General features: G+C 42.6%; 1 protein-coding gene across 1 annotated transcript; it reads right to left on the bottom strand.

Moving 5' to 3' along the window:
- Positions 1-2,819: 2,819 nt before the first annotated feature.
- On the bottom strand, positions 2,820-14,929 carry LOC125450963 (proteinase-activated receptor 1-like). Its single transcript, XM_048527475.2, has 3 exons — positions 14,757-14,929; positions 13,952-14,053; positions 2,820-6,285 (listed from the first exon to the last, which is right to left on the bottom strand). The coding sequence occupies exons 2-3, from the start codon at positions 14,016-14,018 to the stop codon at positions 5,066-5,068; spliced, it is 1,287 nt and encodes a 428-aa protein (XP_048383432.2). The 5' UTR covers positions 14,019-14,053; positions 14,757-14,929; the 3' UTR covers positions 2,820-5,065.
- Positions 14,930-17,525: the final 2,596 nt, after the last annotated feature.

The following is a 17,525-nucleotide window of genomic DNA, read 5'->3' as shown; positions in this document are numbered from 1 at the left end:
TGGCAGAGTGCAGGCTACAAATAACACTCCAGCTCCACATTACCTGATTGAAAGTCCCAACCTGCATTTAGCATCAACAGGCCTGTTTAAATTGTGATAATCGCCAAATAATACAATACAACTGTAGTCTTATGCTCTGAATTTCACTATTTCAAGCAGGCATTTGCTTATGAACACTGCACCCACGGAATTCTTACTTGTCCAAAGGAATTCTCTCAACTAATTTTCCTAATCAACCTGTTCAGACATGTTATTACACGCTTTTGGAACAGGTGGGACTTGAACCTCGGCTTCCCACTCCCGAGAAAGGGACATTATCACTGCGCCGCAAGAGGGACTCAGAGCTCGCTCAGTCTGATTGATGAAAGAGGCTCGCTAGTACAGTGGCACAGATTTCCCGTAGAGGGCGCTGCGGTGTAAAAGATGACACATTGGGGGAAGCTCAAACGAAGTTTGAGTTGTTCTCAGAGTTGGTACCATTCACCCCCATTGCCATCAAAATCTGGGCTGAATTTAATATGCAGGTTAATAGGCAGAGTGTAAGGAATCAATAATAACTCTCTTAAGTGACCTTGCTGCATTCTTTGAAGTGGCTCATCTTGTATTGGTCCTCATCTTCACCCAATTCTCAATTGTGGCTTCAAGCAGTTGTGAGCCTGCAACAGTGGCCAGAAGGATTGAAAACTAACCCTGCAGTGCTTAACCCCACCTTGTAATCTTGTATTGTTGTAATGCAGGAAATTCCATTTGAACAAGCTTCCATAATCAGCACTTATGATAATGACAAGATAAACTGTTCTTGCAATGGTGTTTGGATGATAAGTACCAGCCAGGACATTGGGAAAAACTAAAAGTAAGGGCAAAGCTCGATGTAATCCTACTGGACCATAGGCCTGCTCTCTCATTAGAGAGAGACAGAGAGAGAGAGGGGCTGGTGGTGGTTAACCTCAGAGTCACTATGCCTCAGGTGAGGGGAGAGGTTGAGAGAGAGTCCTTTGTGGTAACCTCCCCCAGAATGGGAATTGAGTCCACACTGTTAACATCACTTGGCTTTGAAAACCAGACGGAAATCAAATAACTAAAATAATATAAAATACTGCAGATGTTGGATATCTGAAATAAAAGTAGAAAGTGCTTTGGAAAGCTCATCTGACTCGAAATGTCAACTTTGTTTTCTCTTCACCGATGCTGCCAGAACCTGCTGAGTTTCTCCAGCAATTTCTGTTGGCTCCTTCAATGATTCCTCTATGCTTCTTCAAAGCTGGGTCATTGCAGTTTTGCATCTAACCAAGCAGGTAGATGGAGTATCGGCTTAATATTTCATCTGAAAGATTGCACTCAGTGCTACATTGGAAGGTTGGTGTTACTGCACTCAAGCTGTGAAGTGGAGTGCGAGCCCAAAGACTCAGAGGCCGGAGTGCTACAACAGACACAACACACACCAACAAGCTCTGAAAATCAAAGTCCCCATATCAGGCCTTTGGATGCTGAACCTCACCCTCACACTATTGGCACAATTCCATGCATGAAATCCACCCACATTCAAAAGTGTGCATATCTGTCAGTAATTCAGCCATTGTAAGATCATCCAAACAGATTGCATGACATTCAATTAGACACCGAAAGGAAATAAGATGCACAAGTGCAGGCATCAGGGACAGGAGGTGGGAGAATCATGTCTGCATGTCTTAAATAACATGGATAAGGTGGTGCTGACCACAAAAGGAAGGGCTGTTTCAAAGGTGGTGAAGATGAGAATATTTACCTATCTAATCCTCCTCCTCAGCCTACTTTTTGCTTCTTCCAGAATCTCTTCTGATTGAAGGGTTGCAGTTGCTGTAGCCATACAATTCTTACTTTCTTTTCTGCCCTCACCAATAATCTAATTTTTCTTTCAGAAAATGCCCCGTAATAGCAGTGGAGGAAAACCAAGAAGACAGATGAAGATACGCCTCTCACTTATCGTTATCAGAGAACTCAATACTTGGGTAGTTTTTTTTAGAATATTGTACAAGGATTGGGGAGAAAGTCACAAGTTACACTTGTGAACAGATTGATTACGAAGGAGCTACAGATTTGCTGCATTCATTCTGGGATATGAGGAAGAAGGAAAACTAAAGAGTTGGTGGACAGTTCTTATGGCGTGAAGGTAGTGCACCTATCTCTAAGCCAGGAAGACCATCTACTTCAGAGGTATATAATAACATCCCTGCACAGGTTGTTCAGTACTATATGTAAGGGTTGAGAAGTGTGTAATAACAGCTCTGAACAGGTCGCTTAGAAATGTCTAAGGATTAGCGGACAATTGAGCAGTATTTTTATTTTCATTCAGGCATCAGTGGGCATCTTTTATGCATTGAAAGTGAGTTTGGACTAGTGCAGGCTGTCCTGCACTCGTTCTTCCAGCCATATTGATTGAGCAAGAATTATTTGGTCATGTGCCTCTGGACATGACTACTAACCCAGTGGGGGAGAGGTTCTTCATGCTATTTAATGTTGTGTTCTGCTCTGAAAGTTTAAAAGAGGGCACAGGCTGGCAAATGGCAGTGCAGATGTAAAATTAAGCATTGGCATCATCATCTGCCAGCTATGCAATGTGCTGAATGGTAGCACACACTACTAGTAAATTTCACATCCTTAAGAGAAGTCATGGCACCTAAAAACGTGGGCACTACTGAGCTCACATTCGCCACTACATCTTCTTATGGAGACATGTTGGAAGTGCTCGCAAATGTTCAAACTGTAACAGTATAAGTCAATAAAGTAGCTTTGAACTTTACCAAACTCAGTTTATAAGCTTTTTATTTTAAAACATGAGTATTAGCTTTCTTCATTTTCATGCAGTTTTAGACAAAATATATGTTTAAACATAGTCTGGTTATATACTTTATAAACTAACCGTTAAGTAATCAACACAAGATATCAATGAAGTGAAATTTTTCATTCTGTGGTAATACATAAAAAATAGAGAACAATGTTGTAGCATTATATACAAACATACACATTTCAGGAAGATCCTTTCTCTCACATTACTAGTAGCACTCATTAACATATAGTCTTTTCAACTAGAAGGTTATTTCATACTAATGCACAAATTAGTTTGAACCCATTTTTGTAATAAATTCACAGAATGGGTGCTTGATTTGGACTGTAGAGGTAATGGTATCGTATCATTTCTAATCATTACTGAACTACTCACTGTTTGGTTGGAGAGCTTCCGTAAATAACAAATGTAAAATTAATGAATATTTATGAAACTCATCTCATTGAGCATGATTATGTAAATATTATCGTCATAAAGTGTTTAAAATTACACTTTATAATTTTACATACTGAAAGGGCCAACTCGGGCAATAGCAAAAAGAACCAAATATCTTGCAACAGGAAAAAAAATGCATTTACATAGTGTCTTTCATAACCTCAGTGCTTTACAGCTAATCAATTACTTTCCATAGTGTAGTTACCATTTGGTCATAAATGTTTGAAACAAGTAAGAGACTTAAAGCACAGTCCCACAATTCACATCTATACAATTGACATTTATATTTAGAACATCAGAGAATTACAATAACTGAATAATAAGCCACTATTTCACCTTGTTGCAAAGTTTAATCTGGAGCTTGTTTCAATTCAACTACCCAAACATTAAGTTCACTATATTTAATTTCAAAATGTTGGCTGATGCAATGGCAGCTAAATGAATGTTTTTAGTAAGGTAAGAATTCGATGAAGATGTTAGAATTCCAATTTTATTTCTGTCTGATAGAGAGATTAAATTTGACTCAGTCATTGAACAGTGCTCTTTTAAGCATAACACTATACTGTTTCAGTAGTTACTTGAGATGCAGGATGAACAAATACTACCCTGAAAGTTGAGCAGCAATGAAGTAAGGGTGCTCACTGTTGATTTTGAAGAAAACTGCCCATTAAGATCTAATGGTCTCAGAGGTGGGAATTTTCTTGTATCCCACAACAGTTTAAATCTCATACAAAGTCAAGGGGATCTCCTGGCATCCAATTGTCATGAAGACATTAAGCATGTAGGCAATCAATAATTTTGTAGTATTCACAAACAGCAAATCAGAAGTTAAAAGCACTTAAAATTAACTTTTAATTTCTTCTATTCTGTGAAATGATCAAGTGACGATGTTGAGATAGAAATAAAAATAAGGATAATCAAACTTTCATTTTCTTGATGCTTACAAAAAATGTTGAGTTTTTAAACAAAATCTGACATTCCACAAATATAGAATTAGTTTTTCAGGGCCAGTGAGAGTGTTTAACAGTAATTACAAATGATTACACTGCTAAAAACTCAGTTGCACTTCATTCAACATGATAAAACTTTCCTGGACTTTGTTTTTGGCAAGCTTGGCATGGTTAGAGCAGACATTCTTGTTAATTCATGTTTTTTGGAGCCTGTGGCTCATCCTACAGAGTACAACCTCATGGACAGAACATCTAGTTTCTGGCCTGTTCTTCAGATGTCAAAACTTGCAAGGTTGTTGTCAGTTAAAGTGGAGTGATGATGGTGAACACTAACATATTCACCATTGTTACCACAGCCAAATCCAGGCAGCAATTTTGTTTTGATCAGAGAAGTTTTTTGCAAAACGAATTACCCAGGTGGGAAACAAGAATAAACTTAAAAGATTATCCAGCAACATTATGCTGAATAAAACAATACAACAAGTTAAGAATGGCAACTGTTTATTTTAATCTTATTTACTTTTTTACCAAAGTCTATGCAATGCAGAGTTGCTTGAGGATTAAGGTGATTATGATCAATTACACTGAACAGTAATGGAAATTTGGCAACAAATAGGCTCTGAAACTACTTGACAGACAAAATATGTAATATGAAATGTAACTGGAAAAGAAAGCTCTTAATTAAATCTGTTCTCCAATCATACTCGTTCTCACATAAATGTACAACAGAAAAAATGACATAGAGCAACGGGATCCAATGAAGTCACAAAGTTGGAAGATACTGTCACATAATAAGGCCAAATTGCAGTCTAACATACATGTCTAAAATTAAAAAGGACAAAAAAATGTGATCAGTTTAGACTAGTAATTTTTTGTAGGAACTGTCATTGAAACTGGAGGTCCCTGTTTTACAGCTCTTAGACTCTGTTTCACTATTGTCAGATTCAGTAACATATCTAGAGCACAAAAGATTCTGAAAATGCATTTGGAACAGGGATGAGCCATAATAATAAACCAAAGGATCAAGGCAGCAGCTAACACTACTGATGCACACACACAGCACGTAAGCAAAATAGAGATGGTCACTTGGTGCATAATAAAAATTAAGATAGTGTATGAGTAAAATAATGTTCGATGGTGCAAAGCAGACAATAAAGACAGAAAGCACAATCACAGCCAAACAGATCGCACGTGTTTTCTTGCATTTGTTTGCCACATTTGCTGATTGAAGGGTTGAGATAATACATCCATAGCAGAATGAAGTCACAAGCAGGGGAATTACGAAGAGCAGAAAACACAAAATGGGAAAATAGTAGATGGAGTAGCTTTGTAGTGTAGCGAGGGGTAGAACATCATGGCAGGTTGTAATGCCCAGCTCGGTGACATACACTGTTTGCTCAGTGAGGAAAAGTGGTATAGTGCCACCAATAGCCACAAGCCACACGACAAGGCAAATTACAACTGTACGCCCCCGGGTCCTCCATGTAGCAGATCGTATTGGATAGACCACAGCCAGAAATCGGTCAATACTTATGCACATCATCAGCAGCACTGAACAGTACATATAAGCGTAAAAACCACCTGTAACCAATCGGCAGAGGAAAGAGCCAAATCCCCAGTCATTGCCAGAAAAATGGTAAGCGATCTTTAGGGGCAGCATCAGCAGAAATAACAAATCTGCTGATGCCAAATTCATCATGTAAATTATAGCCGGCTTTTTAAATTTCATTCTAAAGTGAATCATTAAGATTGCCACACAGTTGAGAAGCAATCCCAATGCAAAAACAAGGGTGTAAACTGAAGGAATAAATGCAGTCATCCATTGACTGGTTAAGTATTGTTCTGCTGTATTTGAGATGGCTACATGTTCCATGTAGTGTTCTTCATGGATTTTGTCAGGGATGATGAGTTTATCTTCACGTGATCCAAATCCAGATCCATCAATGAATCCACTTCCTTCATACAGGCCTGAACCTTCGCCTTCAATTTTTCTATCAAGATCAAAAACTTCCAAAGATTCATGACTCCGAACAGCTGCAAAAGTTCTGGGACGCATTCCATTCTGTGACGTGTTGCCTGAAAAATAGTAATCAAAGCATGAAATAAATGCTTTCATATATTTCTCTACAGTGAAAACATTCAAATCCATTTACATTAGATTCTGTGCAGTGTTATTTTTGGAAGTGATTGCAAATGTCATATTATAGGGTAATTTATTTTCTAGAGCAAGGGAGCGGCCAAATTCAAGGTAGACCATCAGATATAGTGTTATATCTGATGCACTTTACATACTTGCACCCTACAACTACCAAAACAGCAATGGGATGAAGACATTTTGGAGCACCGAGGATTGTTAGGACATGGAAGTCCCCACCTATAACAATGGTAGCTAGCAGGATCAGCAATCATTTCTAAAAGAGAATGAATTGGCATTTTTATTCTGTCAATGGTATGGGGAACAGAGAAAAAATATATTCATAGATAGTAGGAGCTGCAGATGCCGGAGAACCTGAAAAATATTTACTGTCTACAGAGAGCCTGCAAAGAGGTGATAGGCCCCAACATGATGTAAAATTTTAAGATGTTATGGTTTCAGAACAAGTTGAAGTAAAGTCTGAAGTGTAATATTAAATATGAATTCACTAATTGCAACTAATAAAGTATTATAACTTTTTAATTTTTGTCCGGTATCCTCCAAATCATTCATACTTAGTAAAGTTTTTTGTAATGTTTCCTGTGAAAATGAGGAATACAAAAGGTATCCTGTGAAAATGAGGAATAGAAAAGGCAAGATTAGGGAACCATGGATGACCGGTGAAATTGTGAGACTAGCCAAGAGAAAAAAGGAAGCATACATGAGGTCTAGGCGACTGAAAACAGATGAAGCTTTGCAAGGATATCGGGAATGTAGAGCAAATCTGAAACGAGTGATTAAGAGGGCTAAGAGGGGACATGAGATATTGCTGGCAAACATGGTTAAGGAAAATCCCAAAGTCTTTTATTCATATATAAAGTGCAAGAGGGTAACTGGAGAAGGGATTGGCCCACTTAAGGACAAAGAAGGAAAGTTATGCGCTGATCCAGAGAAAATGGGTGACATTCTTAACGAGTACTTTACATCGGTATTCACCAAGGAGAGGGACATGATGGATGTTGAGGTTAGGGATAGATGTTTGCTTACTCTAGTTCAAGTTGACATAAGGAAGGAGGAAGTGTTAGGTATCCTAAAAGAATTAAGGTGGACAAGTCCCCAGGTCCAGATGGGATCTATCCCAGGTTTCTGAGGGAAGCGAGGGAGGAAATAGCCGGGCCTTAACAGATATCTTTGCAGCATCCTTAAACATGGGTGAGGTCCCGGAGGGACTGGAGACTTGCTAACGTTGTCCCCTTGTTTAAGAAGGGTAGCAAGGATAATCTAAGTAATTATCGACCGGTGAGCCTGACGTCAGTGGTAAGGGAGCTACTGGAGAAGATACTGAGGGATAGGATCTATTCACTTTTGGAAGAAAATGGGCTTATCAGTGATAGGCAACATGGTTTTATGCAGGGAAGGTCATGTCTTACCAACTTAACAGAATTCTTTGAGGACGTGACAAAGTTGATTGATGAGGGAAAGGCTGTAGATGTCATATACATGGACTTTGGTAAGGTGTTTGATAAGGTTCCCCATGGCAGGCTGATGGAGAAAGTGAAGTCACATGGGGTCCAGGGTGTGCTAGCTAGATGGATAAAAAACTGGCTGGGCAACAGGAGACAGAGGGTAGTAGTAGAAGGGAGTTTCTCAAATTGCAGACCTGTGACCAGTGGTGTTCCGCAGGGATCTGTGCTGGGACCACTGTTGTTTGTGATATATGTAAATGATTTGGAGGAAGGTGTAGGTGGTCTGATCAGCAAGTTTGCTGATGACACTAAGATTGGTGGAGTAGCTGATAGTGAAGGGGACTGTCAGAGATTACAGCAGAATATAGATAGACTGGAGAGTTGGGCAGATAAATGGCAGCTGGGGTTCAATCCAGGCAAATGCAAGGTGATGCATTTTGGAAGATCAAATTCAAGGGCGAACTATACAGTAAATGGAAAAGTCCTAGGGAAAATTGATGAACAGAGAGATTTGGGTGTTCAGGTCCATTGTTCCCTGAAGGTGACAACGCAGGACAATAGGGTGGTCAAGAAGGCATATGGCATGCTTTCCTTCATTGGGCGGGGTATTGAGTACAAGAGTTGGCAGGTCATGTTGCAGTTGTATAGGATGTTGGTTCGGCCACATTTGGAGTACTGTGTACAGTTCTGGTCGCCGCATTACGAAAAGGATGTGGATGCTTTGGAGAGGGTGCAGAGGAGGTTCACCAGGATGTTGCCTGGTATGGAGGGTGCTAGCTATGAAGAGATGTTGAGTAGATTAGGATTATTTTCATCAGAAAGACGGAGGTTTGAGGGAGGACCTGATTGAGGTCTACAAAATCATGAGGGGTGTAGACAAGGTGAATAGCAAAAAGCTTTTTCCCAGAGTGGAGGACTCAATTACTAGGGGCCATGAGTTCAAAGTGAGAGGAGGAAAGTTTATGGGAGATATGCGTGGAAAGTTCTTTACACAGAGGGTGGTGGGTGCCTGGAACGCGTTGCCAGCAGAGGTGGTAGACGCAGACACATTAGCATCTTTTAAGATATATTTGGACAGGTACATGGATGGGCAGGGAGCAAATGGACACAGACCGTTAGAAAATAGATGACAGGTTAGACAGAGGATCTTGTTCGGCGCAGGCTTGGAGGGGCAAAGGGCCTGTTCCTGTGCTGTAGGTTTCTTTATTCTTTCTTCTTTGTTCTTTGTAATGCAAGATCACTATTATTCATCCTTCTCCTTTTTCCTTTGTATAAAATCTAACCATTCCTGCTTGAGATTGTTTTCTTCTTTGGAAGAAACTGCTTTGTTCCGGATTTCTTTTGGCTTCTTTTTGCAGCAAAGAGCAATTAATTTTGATAAAAAATTCTCATCTTCCCTTGGAATTTCCAGTGCATTGTTGGATGATATGCCAAATACTAATTAACCAAGGAAATTGTAATCCAACCAACATTACTTTTAGCTGAAACACTCATTCTAAAAAATGTTTGCAAAGTATATTGTCTGTAACTTATTTAGTTAATAGGGAAATTAGGTATGCTGGTATGGTAGTCACAGGGGCCAGATTATATGCACTCCTTGCACATTGAACACTACTGGCTCTTAATATTGTATCAGTGATAATGGGAAATGCAGATGCTGGAGAATCCAAGATAATAAAATGTGAGGCTGGATGAACACAGCAGGCCAAGCAGCATCTCAGGAGCACAAAAGCTGACGTTTCGGGCCTAGACCCTTCATCAGAGAGGGGGATGGGATGAGGGTTCTGGAATAAATAGGGAGAGACGGGGAGGCGGACCGAAGATGGAGAGAAAAGAAGATAGGTGGAGAGAGTATAGGTGGTGAGGTAGGGAGGGGATAGGTCAGTCCAGGGAAGACGGACAGTTCAAGGAGGTGGGATGAGGTTAGTAGGTAGGAGATGGAAGTGCGGCTTGGGGTGGGAGGAAGGGATGGGTGAGAGGAAGAACAGGTTAGGGAAGCAGAGACAGGTTGGACTGGTTTTGGGATGCAGTGGGTGGAGGGGAAGAGCTGGGTTGGTTGTGTGGAGCAGTGGGGGGAGGGGACGAACTGGGCTAGTTTTGGGATGCGGTGGGGGAAGGGGAGATTTTGTAGCTAGTGAAGTCCACATTTCCCGCTACACATCCCTCACACCCCGCCCCCACCACAACCGCCAAAAGAGGATCCCCCTCGTTCTCACACACCACCCCACCAACCTCCGGATACAACGCATCATCCTCCGACACTTCCGCCATCTACAATCCGACCCCACCACCCTAGACATTTTTCCATCCCCACCCCTGTCTGCTTTCCGGCGAGACCACTCTCTCCGTGACTCCCTTGTTTGCTCCACACTGCCCTCCAACCCCACCACACCGGGCACCTTCCCCTGCAACCGCAGGAAATACTACACTTGCCCCCACACCTCCTCCCTCACCCCTATCCCAGGCCCCAAGATGACTTTGCATATTAAGCAGAGGTTCACCTGCACATCTGTCAATGTGGTATACTGCATCCATTGTACCCAGTGTGGCTTCCTCTACATTGGGGAAACGAAGCGGAGGCTTGGGGACCCTTTGCAGAACACCTCCGTTCGGTTCGCAATAAACAACTGCACCTCCCAGTCACAAACCATTTCAACTCCCCCCTCCCATTCTTTAGATGACATGTCCATCATGGGCCTCCTGCAGTGCCGCAATGATGCCACCCGAAGGTTGCAGGAACTGCAACTCATATTCCGCTTGGGAACCCTGCAGCCCAATGGTATCAATGTTGACTTCACCAGCTTCAAAATCTCCCCTTCCCCCACCGCATCCCAAAACCAGCCCAGTTCGTCTCCTCCCCCCACTGCACCACACAACCAGCCCAGCTCTTCCCCTCCACCCACTGCATCCCAAAACCAGTCCAACCTGTCTCTGCTTCCCTAACCTGTTCTTCCTCTCACCTATCCCTTCCTCCCAACCCAAGCCGCACCTCCATTTCCTACCTACCAACCTCATCCCACCTCCTTGACCTGTCCGTCTTCCCTGGATTGACCTATCCCCTCCCTACCTCCCCACCCATACTCTCCTCTCCACCTATCTTCTTTTCTCCCCATCTTTGGTCCGCCTACCCCTCTCCCTATTTATTCCAGAACCCCCACCCCATCCCCCTCCCTGATGAAGGGTCTAGGCCCGAAACGTCAGCTTTTGTGCTCCTGAGATGCTGCTGGGCCTGCTGTGTTCATCCAGCCTCACATTTTATTATCTTGGCTCTTAATATTGTACAGTTTTCGAGTGTGTCAGTGACTTAGAAGTGGCAAAAGACTTTCTATGGATTAAGCACTTCACATAAATTGCTACTCTGCCCCATTTATGCGAAAGCAGAGAACTCTGCTTCCAACCAGGGTGCCTTCAAAAACTTGGAGCTGTACCTCCATCTGATTGTTCTGTGCTAGTGCCAAACATTTTGAGGAAGACAATCTCTGATCTCTTTTCACAGCAGTCAGGTGTGGGATTCTAAAATTTAAGAACCCAGAACCACAGACAGCTACTTTGATGGGTACTGCCAATCAGTAAGTACATTAGATAAATGTGAGGTTAGGTTCCAGGAAGGAAGGGTGTCAGATGGTTAGCGAGTTAAAATACTAAGTATGGTGCCAGGTGAGAAAGCATGGAAAATGTTTAGGGTGCAAGTTGGCAAGTGGGCTAAGTAGGTGATGCCATGTTTGGGGTGTTTTGAGGTGTGTGAGAGATATTAGAACCAGTGGCAGCAGGGAAGGCAGTTTCAGGGTCTTGGGTGGAGAGTTGGTACTTAGGTCTGCTGGCAGGGGAATTGGGGGGGGGTAGTTCTGCAGGTAGGTTGGAGATAGATTGAGCCTGGGTGGGCAAAGTGGGGCATGACATCTGCTGTGGAGGGAGAGGAATGGGCGAAAGGGGGGGTGGGGGTGAGCCCACTTCGCTGCTCCTCTTACGCGATTCTGCCTTCCCCATAATCTTTGTCTGTTTGTTTTAATTGTTGAGTTTACACATGCTGGACCTTAAGCCATAACAAATTAGTCATGAGACTATGTTGTTGTTTTCTCAAGAAATCTCACTGGTTATTGTAATTCCTGCCACTGTGTAGCTGCAATTCCTTGGCCATATCTAAGCATAAAATATAGAGTTGCTGAAATAAGGACTTTGTGGAAAAGTCTCTCTCAAAATGTTTGTAAAATCCTTGAAAGAATTATAATTGTTTTGTATGATAATGCATTAGTCATAATTATAACAAATATAGTATCTTTTTTTGATAATGCCGGGTTCTTCAAACAGGAATTGAGTGCAAAGGTAAATATGTGGAATCCAAGCAGTCACAGGACAAGCTGAATCCCACCAATATTGAATTACTTCTGGAGGTAAAAAAGTTTGACGATTCATAACAGGCCAGTGAATTTGTTTCTCTAGCACTGAGAGCCTTTTATGTCAAAATACTTTTGTGTACATGGCGTGGGGATGGGTAGGTGGGCAGGGGGTGTCTATTGCTTACGGACTAGTTTACTCATAGTCCAGAAGGACGGGAACTGATCATTCTTTAAAAGGGGAGCACAGCTCTTTCAAGGACAAATTTTCGTAAATGTGACATCTTGTGTTCATGCAATCTCCTATCGCCCAGAGCGCTTCACGGTCAGTCTCTCGTCTGCAGTGCAGTGAATCAGACACACACACCAATGCGATTATGTCTCCACGCACACACAAAACAACCGCTTTCTAAAAGAAAACAGCTGCCTATTTACAGAGACTCTTGCAGACCAGTAACCCTGTAACAGCAATCCGTTTTGGAGACAGAAGTGCTAAAACTATATGAAGTAGCAAAGTACAATTTGCCGCCAACACTAGTGCGGATCGATAACCAAGAAGCAGGAGAAACCGTGCCCATGGACACCACCCCCGCCTCCCCCACTCCGCTACCCAGACGCCGTGCACACACAGACACAGAGAGCTTATTTTGGGCCCCACTCTGTCTTGGTGTCTCAGTCTGAGCTGAGATGTGAAGATACATCAGGAACCCGTGCACTGCACAAATACTGACCACACTCCCGCCTTCCCATCCCAAAGTTTAAGAGCGTCCGGGTGTAGAATAAATAAACACGGGGTAGGGGGGGGGGGGCGCAGAGGCTCATTGCCGGGGGGGGGGGGGGGCGGCGGTGGAGGAAGCAGACAATGGGCCAGTCCACGGCCGCTCGCTGTCTCCGTAATAAGAGCTGCGCAAATTTCAGAAACTGAATACGACGACAGAAGACTAACAAATATCCTCAATCCCATCATTCTTCTTTACACCGACACCACGGGGGGAAAAAAGATCTAGGCTGAATACTGCGGGTGCTGAAGTTCTGAGATTTAACAAAAAAAACATACTGGCAACATCTATGATGGCAACAACACAGAAAAGAAGTGAAGAAGGATCACATTGGATTGAAAATTGTTTTCAAAGCGGCCAGACCCGATGAAGTTCTCCAGCGTTTTCTGGTTTTTAGTTCAGAACACAGAAATTCGTTCAATTATGAATTCATTCTAGAGACCAATACCACGCTATTATCCACAAATTTATAGCGGTTTATAAAATCAGGAGAGGCATAGGTAAGGTGAATAACCAAGGTCCTTTCCCTCCAATGGGAGAGTGGAAAACTAGAGGGCATTGGTTCAAGGTGAGAGGGAGCAAAGATTTAAAAGAGACATAATGGGCAACTTGTTCACACTGAGGGCGGTTCGCTGTGGGAAGAGCTGCCAGAGGAAGAGGTAGAGGCGAGTACAATTACAACATTTAAAAGGCGTTTGGAATGGTACATGGATCGGAAAGGGTTAGAGGCATCTGGACCCAACGCAGGCAAATGGGACTTGGTTTGCGAAACTTGGTCAGCATAAGCGAGTTGGGACGAAGGGTCTGTTTCAGTGCTGCGTGACTCTATGACTATTCCATTCCTATTGAAGCAATTTACCTTTGTTTTAAACACTTCTACATTTTAATATAGGAATAACAAGGTGGAGAGGTGGACGAACACAGCAGACCAAGCAGCATCAGAGGAGCAGGTAAACCGACGTTTCGGATCTGGACCCTTCTTCAGAAAAAAACTAATGTGCATGCGTTTAAAATAAAAAGATTTCTTACCAATGTTGAGAGTTGAGATACTGGGGAGCAAGGCGACCCACAACGCAAGCTGAAATGTCCAGCCCATCCCGAGTTGCTTCAGTTCTCTGAACAATCCGGACCCTGGGTTTAGATGAGAATTGTTACTGTTCCCTCTGAGCGAGAATCTCTAGACCAACTGATAAATGATGAGGCGAGAGGCTTTTACCAGTCGGGGTGACTCCTTACTTTGGTATCTTTTTGCTTTCAGTCCGGACTGTTGCGGAGTTCTAGCTGATGTTAGCTCTCTCAGTCTGTGTGTGTGTGTGAGTGAAAGCGGGTTCTCTCTCACACCATTCCTCTGTCGCCACCGTCTCCTCCTATCGCCACCCCACTTTGATTTCATAACTCCGCTATTTCCGGCAGATTGAAAGGAATCACACCGCCCCAGATTATTCCTCCTCCTCCTTCTCTCCAGCAGAATAATAATTGTTTCCAGTAAAAGCAATAAAACCGAGTTTGCAACCGAAACTAAATTGTGTGTGTATTTTTAAAAAGTCCTGCACCTTTCAAACTGTGTAATGCCCAGAGTGGAGCTGGTTTAAATAAAACAGACAGCGACAGCGCAGAGAACTTAGCTTTATCTTTTAAGGAATTCAGTTCTATTTCCATGAAACATTTTATTAGAGACTGATTCGTCAGCATTTAAGTGTCCTCCCCTCCACCCGGAGTCTCTCCAGATGCCATTATAGCCAGTCTTTCAGGGGGCAGATAATCACCTGTCAGTTTGTAAAGATCCAGACAAGAATCAGTCGCAACCTTTCACCCGGTTGAACGTTTAACCCACCTCAGGCTTTTTGTCCGAACGGAACAACATGGAGCTGGGAATTCCCGAAATCCAAGTACACCTGCATCACCCTGAAGGGACGGGATGCTACTGGCCAGGCAGACTGGTGATAGATAGAAAGCATATGGAATCGACAGTGGCGGGGGCGTGAGCGTGCCTTTGCTGAAATCTCCAGACCGTCTACAGGGTGAGGCCGGGCAGACCAAAGTCTAAAATCAAAGAACTGCGGGTACCAAAGGTCTGAAACAAAAATAAAACAGAAATTGTTGGAGAAACTCGGCGGGTCTGGCAGCAACTGGACTCGAAGCGTTACCTCTATTCGTCTGTCCAGAGATACTGCCAGATTTGCTGCGTTTATCCAGTACCCTCTTGTTTCTGTTTCACAGCAGGTAATTGCCTGCTTCTGCCGGCGAGATTCAGCTTAGTTTCTCCAGCATTTCCTGTCTTTAAATATACTGCTCTCTGCCATCTTTCTAACCACATTATTCATTCATTACCCAGGAAACATTGATTCCCTTAACCAATAAATACCACCATATCTGTACATAATAAACATCTAAATTCCTATTTATGGGGAAGAGAAACAAAACCTGACATTGCTGGGGAAAAAACTCAGCAGGCCTGACGAGAAATCAGAGTTAATGTTTCAGATCCAGTGACGCTCAGAACTGGTTTACAGGACTTTACTGTGGACATACTGGCTGCCATGCCAAACGTTCACTTTCAGTGATGGAAACAATTTGCAAATGCAACCTTTGGTGTTACTAGAGATACAGTTAATGAGAATTCTGGCAAGTGAAAGCATCTGATCAGTTTTAGCCATCTCAATTACATCAGACAGAGCAGGTTAGGACAACAACCATCCCAACCCCGAACCAAATTCCAGCAAAACTGGATCTTACTGACATTTCATCATCAGACGCCCCAGTGTGTCAAACTGCCAGCATTAAAACTACTTTTTTAGGAGGGCTGGCCCTCACTGTGGTTGTGATGGGTCTTGCAGGGTCATATTGAGGGCTGCTAGGGGTTCTGTTTAGTTTGGCCTGGGGCATTGGGTGTTGAGTTCAGAGGTGGGACCAAATAGTTGCGTCCAGGAGGTGTTCAGGGTTCGGAAAGGGTAGCTGGCTCAGTCATGAGTCAGATTGTTTAATTTATTAGCTATTCAGGAGTTAGTGTCAATGTTTAATTCTTTGACATTTCCTGTATACCTATTAAGCTTAATTAACCAGATACCTCCAAAGTCTCTCACTTTCTGGAACATTTCTAGAGGATTCCAGGTGGAGGCAATTTGCCATCATAAATATTCCCGAAACATCAGCTGTCCTGCTCCTATGATGCTGCTTGGCCTGCTGTGTTCATCCAGTTCTACACCTTGTTATCTTATATTAATTTCCTAATGTGTAATTCCAGTGTACGCTGCTCCAATAACTATCTGACCATAAGAATATCTCTGCCTCTCACTCAGCTGGCACTCGCTGCTCAAAGTGATTGAATTAAATGGCATGATCCATTCTCGGTTGAATACACAGGTTAAGTGGAAATGTTTTGTGAATGCTTACGGAGGTAGGTTATTTACACTCTTTTCAGTTGATTGTCTCTGGTAGGTTACCTGGTTCCATTTTGGTAACATTGCAAATGGTAATGTACAACTACCTAAATGTTTGTCGTCTTGAAAGCTGTTTAAATCACTCATAGTACAGTTGTTCAGTCTTTTTAATCTGATCATATGGTTTCAGCCCACTCAATAATGAAAGTCATTTTCAATTTCAAACAAAAAATTTACGTTGCTGAGTGATATAGATAATAGTGAGTCAGTAGGGAAAATATCACAAAAGATCAGAAAAATTAGATACTTGACATCAAAATAAGACAAAAGTTCAATTTTGCACTCAAAGTTTGAATGATGAGGTGAGAATCTCACTGGTGGGTGATGAGAGGTCCAATTTCCTGCATTGAAAGCTAACCATTACTAATTCTCCCATCGTTTACATGCTGTGTGCTATGTGCCCACATGGCAGAGAAAGGAGATGATGAGAATTCCCAATATGAAAGTCTGAGCAGGTACCTGGTGATCACAGTTTACTGCTTGCTGTCTGGGACTCCTCCAGGGAGAGTGACCGCGGCCAGTGTTGGGGGTCTGTTCTCTATGTCAAGAGGTGTCAACAGAGGCCAATGCTGGGTTGAGGATGCTGAAGACGTGAATTGGTGGGATTGGAGGCAGCGTGCAGGCAGAATAATAATTGTAAAGGGGGAACAGCTCAACTCATAGGGAGACAATAAAACATGGCAGGACAAAAGATTCTGAGGGAACAGGATCCTCATTGGCCACCATAACCTGCATTCAGTGGGAGTCAGTGCAGAAGTATGTTTAACATTGCTGAACTCTATGCTTGGGAAATGCGGCAGAGAGATGATCAGTTAGATGAATTGCTTCATAAGAACATGAGGAAAATTAAACGTGATGGGGTTGAAAGTGAGACGATGCGGTTGAAAGTGAGACCATGGATAAAAGGAACACTTGGGGAAGTCACCTAGACTGAGAGGCTGAAACTGCTGTGTTTGTCCAGCTCTACACCTTGTTATCTCACTCATTCTACGTGTTGCATTTCATCCTCATTCAAATCGCAAGTGTGAAATGGAAATGGAAAATGGCTGCCATGACAACCAGAGTAGCTGAAGTAAGTTTTTTTTTTGTCTCTGGGACAGTAGCCTCAACATTTGTATAATGTGGATCCTTCACAACACAACAGCATTAAACAGATACTCTCA

Source organism: Stegostoma tigrinum, chromosome 3 (assembly GCF_030684315.1).
Source record: "Stegostoma tigrinum isolate sSteTig4 chromosome 3, sSteTig4.hap1, whole genome shotgun sequence".
NCBI classification, from domain to species: domain Eukaryota; kingdom Metazoa; phylum Chordata; class Chondrichthyes; order Orectolobiformes; family Stegostomatidae; genus Stegostoma; species Stegostoma tigrinum.
Note: the sequence above shows the minus strand (reverse complement) of the source record. Positions and strands in the feature narration are given on the sequence as shown.

What these genes read in the sequence shown, in the direction of transcription:
- LOC125450963 (XM_048527475.2), bottom strand. Translation starts at nt 14,018, where the DNA reads ATGGGCTGGACATTTCAGCTTGCGTTGTGGGTCGCCTTGCTCCCCAGT. An exon ending in TATCTCAACTCTCAACATTG is followed by an intron (nt 6,286 to 13,951) that starts GTAAGAAATCTT and finishes ACTATTTTTCAG; the next exon opens with GCAACACGTCACAGAATGGA.